This window comes from Echinops telfairi, unplaced genomic scaffold, assembly GCF_000313985.2.
Source record: "Echinops telfairi isolate 266 unplaced genomic scaffold, ASM31398v2 ScPeMD7_8;HRSCAF=38, whole genome shotgun sequence".
Taxonomy (NCBI): domain Eukaryota; kingdom Metazoa; phylum Chordata; class Mammalia; order Afrosoricida; family Tenrecidae; genus Echinops; species Echinops telfairi.
Window position 1 is genome coordinate 2375236 of NW_022103905.1, and position 5723 is coordinate 2380958.

The 5723-nt window shown below is 47.4% G+C and overlaps 1 protein-coding gene across 1 annotated transcript in view; it reads right to left on the reverse strand.

Moving 5' to 3' along the window:
- Positions 1–166, reverse strand: part of FRMD5 (FERM domain containing 5) — a 348700-nt gene extending 348534 nt beyond the window's left edge. The window contains 1 exon segment of the mRNA XM_030884528.2: positions 18–166. Within this exon segment, the coding sequence (XP_030740388.2) occupies positions 18–119 (102 nt within the window). The 5' untranslated portion in view covers positions 120–166.
- Positions 167–5723: the final 5557 nt, after the last annotated feature.

Here is a 5723-nt window from a genome sequence, read left to right on the forward strand (position 1 = left end):
GGCGGCGCGGCGCTGACCTGGATGGTGCAGGTGTACTCGCTGTCGTCCAGCAGCCGCACGGTGCAGCTGTACTCGCGCTCCAGGCTCCGGCTGCTGCCGCTCATCAGCCTGCTCAGCATCTTCCCGCCCGCCTCCGGGAGCGACGCGGCGGCGCTGCGGACCCGGGACCCCGCACCAGGTGCCCCTCAGCCGGGCAGCTCCGCGCCGGCCCCGGGCACCTGCACCATCACCCCGGCCTGCTGCCTCTGGCCGGTCCCGCCCCTCCTCCTCCTCCTCCTCCTTCTCCTTCTCCTCTCCTCCTCCGTCGCCGCCGCTTCCCCACAGCCCAAGCGAGCGCCCCGCTCTCGCCACCCGGCGCCCCACCGCCCGAGCCCAGCTCGCGGGGCGGAGCCTCGGCCGGAGGGGGGCCAATGGGGGTTAGCGCGGCGGAACCGAGTGGCGGCCACCATAGCCAATCGGGACGGAGCCCTGCGATGATGGGCAGGGTGGGCGCGCAATCACCGGGAGGCAGCCGACCGCGACCGGCGAAGCCAGCCCCCTGGCGTCCCAGACCAGGGTCCTAGCCTTTCCGCGGTTCCAGGGCGGACTGCTTCTCCTTCCCCGGGCCAGGTGAGGACACCCGGCTAGATCCACGTCGGCCACCTGGAGGATGGGCTCCGCTTCAGGGGACCAAACCCCCTCCACTCGGCAACGCGGTGGTTGCAGCCCTCTCTCGGGAGCCTGGCGGCCAGATCACAAATCCCTGCACCTGCAGAGCGCGGGGCGCCTCCTGCCAGAGACCAGGCAGCGGCCCCCACCTGCGCTGTACCCCAAGTCTGCGCCAAGGCCTCTGTCCCCCAGCCCTCTGATCTGGGGGGAGCTCTGCACTACAGGAGCTATTTAAGTTAAAACAGCACGGTCCACAACGGTGCTTGAGCACCCGCGTTTAACCCCTTCCTGACCATCCACGCAACACCCCTTTGAAGACAAAAGGAGAGGCTGAGGCGTGCTCCATCATGTGGTATGGAGCAGAGAGAGAAATGGGTCCTTTCCTTGCACTTTTAGAACTATAATCCTATTTCAGGCTTCATCGACAGAACCTCACACAGCACATCAGCGGAAAGACAAAGCCGCGTCACAAAGGGCAATGCCCCCCATATCTGAAGATTCCCTAGTTCTTCGTGAAAACTTCTCTAAGGGGGGAGGTCCAACGCTCCCCCTAAAGACTATTGTTAAGCTACTTAGATGTTTGATGGGAGAAAATGTTCTAAAAGAATCACATCAACGCAAAATATTGACGCTGTAGTAAGTAATTTTTAAATGATGACAAAATGTACTTACTTTCGTATTGCCTTTGTTTATACTTGCTTTGGGTATAGAGCATTAAGAAAAATAGAACCCTTTGCTAGCCTGGAACATGACCCACTCTTTACACTATGATCCTTTGCTCTTCTTCAGGGAGCCCTAGTGGTGCTGTGGTCGAAGTGCTTGGGTGCTGGTCACAAAGTCACTGGAAAAAGCTGTGGCTGTCTGCTTCCATCAAGACTGACAGCCCTGGAAACCCTAGGGGACAGTTCCACTCTATCCTGACAGCTAGAGGTATCTAGCTAGGGTCTGAAGTTCAGCTTCCTCCCCGCCAAAAATTTTAATTTTTTACGTGAGCGTTCCCCATCCTTCCCCTCAATAACCTGTATTGCCTTCCTTATTGGTTGCATATTTGTTATATTTGCTAAGGATAGGAGTAGGTCCCTCTTATCAATGCAACCCTGGTGGAGTTAATTACAGGACTGGAAAAATGAAAGGAGTGTTTTGAACATAAAGCTAGTAGGTATGCACTCCTCTACTTTGTCATTCCCGAAGGTAGCATGATGCCTTCAGTCATCTTTGCTGAACTGAAGCGAATGGAGTTGATACAGAGATCATACAGCACCTAACTCCCAGGGGAGTGCTTGCAAGTCAGCCAAGAGGATTGCAGGGACAAGTCAAACCGTTAACATGCCAAAGTTATATTCTACAAAGCTCAGCTTTGTTGTATAGTTGGGGGGAAATATAGATGATTTCAGAAACGCAGAACTTTTGTTGAAGACAAAAGTTGCTATTTGTTATTGAGTCTCTAAGAGCAAGGGGGAAGAAATGTCCAAGAAGCAAAAGGAAGCCCATTAGTGATGGTAGGAAAGCAGCGTTAACAGGTTATGCAAATAAGCAGCTGTTAAAATAAAAGGCAAACACCATAAATCCAGAAAAGCTCTAAGGAACTGAATGCAGTCTTTTTCTAGAGTACGACTGTAGATGCAATCAACAGAGCTGAGACTGTGGCTGCTGTGCCAATCTACTAAATAGCATTCCTGCTCAGCCCAGGGAAATGGAGGCAGCTGAAAGCTTCAGCTTAGTGAAAGACCAGTTCGATTTATCCATCCATGATTACGCATAAGATCCAGAGAGAGCCTCAAACTCTCTCTTCCTTTCTGATACTGAACACTTTGTGAAAAGTATGGGGGGGAAACAGAGTGGAAAAACAATGGAAGGAAAGAAGAATCTATCAGATGGTTCTGAGTTAGATTTTATGGTTGTATCTGAAGATATTGTCGATGTTTGATACGTCAGAGTTAGATGTATGTGTCTATAATAAGGTACAAGGGCAGAAGTCTGATGGGAAAGAAGAAAGGAATTATATAAATAAAACATGGGAGATACCTTGTTTAGCATTGTTTTTCCCAAATCTAATGAACACAATGCCCAGAGTGGGAAAGATTTGGTCAAGAAAAGGCCTCATATATCCTTAATAACCAGAATGTCACAGCTTTCATGAATCTTTAGTTTAAAGGAGTCATATTTAAAATAAAACTCCAAAGCACCATGGCTCTTAACCCCCACCTGCAAAATTAACAGGATTTTAGGCTCCTCTAGAGTTTCTGTCCCCTCTCTACCATGAGTGCCCTCCGCTTTGGGAGGTATTGTCTCCCACTTAGGTGTGCAATAACTGAACTACTTACATCTCTGCTTCAGATGCCCCCTACTCTGACGACCATTCCCTGTGGTTCTAGAAAATTGATTTCTTTCTAGCCCATGTGACCTTCACTAATTGCCTTGGGACTTAGCATAAAGGGCCATTGTCTGGTCAGGTCCCTCCTGAACAAAGGCATCCCCTACCAAATTATTTTCACAGTACAACTAACACCAGACTGTAGCATTGAACACTATTTGTTGTTGTTTTTAGATGCCATCAAGTTGATTCCAACTCATTGTGACCCTATGTACAAAAGACTGAACCACCACCTGGTCCTAGGCCATCCTCCTCATTGTTATGTTTGAACCCACTGTGGCAGCCACTCCATCAATCTTGGTGAGGGTCTTCCTGCTTTTTTTACGGTCTTCTACCAAACATGATGTCCTTTTCCAGACATTGATGGTATAATGAGTTACTGGCTGAGCTTCTAACTGCAAGGTCAGCAGCTCAAAACCACCAGTCCCTCCACAGGAGAAAGATGAGACCTTCAACTCCCTTGAAGATGTACAGTCTTGGATACCCACAGGGGTAGTTCAACTCTATTCTGTAGACTTGCTATGAGTCGGAAATGACTCAATGGAGGTGAATGTGGTTTCTGGGTTTTGAATCTCTCCTTATGACATGCTCAAAGTACTTGAGACAAAGACTCATCATTCCACTTCTAAAAAATTAGCATTCTGGCTGTACTTCCTTCAAGACAGACTCGTTTGTCCTTCTGACAGTACATGGTGCTTTCAATATTTACAGATATTGAAATGCTCAAATGGTCCAGAGAGTAACCTGCAGTAGTGACACGTCTGTTCTCAAACCCCTCATGGCCTACACAGAGGACTGCCTGGCTGGGGAGCTTCCAGCCTGGGTGCATATGGCTCAGAATAGTGTCCCCTCTGCAGAAAGAGTTCCCCTGACGATTTCTTGGACATCCAAACCCATTCACTGTGACATTTAGAGAAGAAAATCCTAATCCAGTTTAAGATCTACATTCAAAATCAGGTGTTCTATCCCAGATTCTGCCTCTTCCTAGTATGAGGGAACACAGGGATATCTACTCCCTTTAGGGGAAACTCCTCTTCATCCTCTGACACGTGGCCTTGACCTCTGGCCTAATTGAACCATCACCTTATATCTTACGATGTGTTCTCTCAACAAGCAAAATCAGTGATATAGAGAGACAGAGAAAGAGAAAGACTTGTCTCAAGGAAATGGCTCCCTCAATTATAAAAACCAAACCAAACTCATTGCCATCAAGTCAATGCTGACTCATAGTGACCCTCCTGTGCATTTCTAAGACTGAACTATTTACTGGAGCAGAAAGCCCAATCTTTCTCCCATGGCTATAGAGGCCGGTAAGTCCCAAGTCCATAGATAAGGCATCAGCCTGGAGGCTTCTCCAGAGATGCAGCTGCAGAAACAGACAAACTCGATCAGCATGGCAGCCAGCAGACTGCTGACACAGGCTGCAGAGGTTGACAAATATCAAGAGCTGGAAGTCAAGTGACGGGGAGCTGGATACAGGCTTCAGAGCAAACCAGAGCCTGGTTGGAACAACCATTCATTATATACTGGAGGCAGGCCCTAGCCCCACGGAAACCCCTTTCTGCTGACAGACTGTTCTCAGCAGAGCTCATAAAATTCATTCCATCTGAAATAATCATGGAAGTGATTACATTATATTATATTACAAAATGGGTGATGACTACACCATTGTATAACTGCCAAACAACTGAGAATCATGGCTCACCAAGTTGAGCCAACCTTAACCAACCTTAACCATCACACCTTAAAACAAATAATAACAACACATTTCTCATAAAGATAGAGGTATTGGGTCTTTGTATGTAGGGCCAAGTACAGCCTCTCCAAAACGAGTCCAGTCCCTTCACAGGTTTATTCTCCAGTAAGTGATAAGGATCATACCGGTCTGTGTCTTCCTATGTCCTGGGTCTCGGCTCCTGCTCTCTTAAGAGCAAGGGTTTGAACAAAGACTCACAACTATTGGCAGCAGTGTAAAAACAATAGTTATCACCCAGCTTATGTGTCAGAATATTGTGCTTCTATGATTTCAATGGCTCATTGTGTGTAAGTATATAACAGAACTTTCTTCCAGAACTTTCTTCTAAGGTGCTTATGAACTCGAATCTCCAACTTTCCATTATCATGTTAACAATTTGCATGTTAACAATTTGCACCCTCCAGGAACTCTTATGTAGGAGGCTAAGTCAAAAAGTATTGCCACAAGATCATAGAAACCATTATTTTTTAAAATTATCAAAATGCGAAACTCCTGTCTCTCAACCTAACCTCCATCTATATCTGCACACTTCCGAAGGCTGTGTTTCCACCTTTCTAACTCTTCTCCAAAGAATTCTGTATTCTTCAATTCTCACCTCGTTAAAAGGGCAGTGTGAGCATCCTTGAGGGACTCAAATTGTTTTCCTTTTAAATGGTCTTTGAGCTTTAGGGACAAAAAGTTCTGAAGGGGGAGATCAGGCAAATAGGGTGGACAGGGTAGCCTTTGACTATGAAATTCCTGTAGGACAGTCCTTCTACCCTCAAAGAGTGAGCAGGTGCATTGTAGTGATGCAAAAACACCCCAAAACCCTCAGCCCAACTTCCCTGGCCTCTTTCTCACCAACACAGTTTTCAATTTTCCTAAAACTTCTTGATAATAAGTTCCATGATTGTCTTGTGTCCTTCAAGAAAATCTGTCCAGTGAAACCTCCCCCCCAAACCCCCC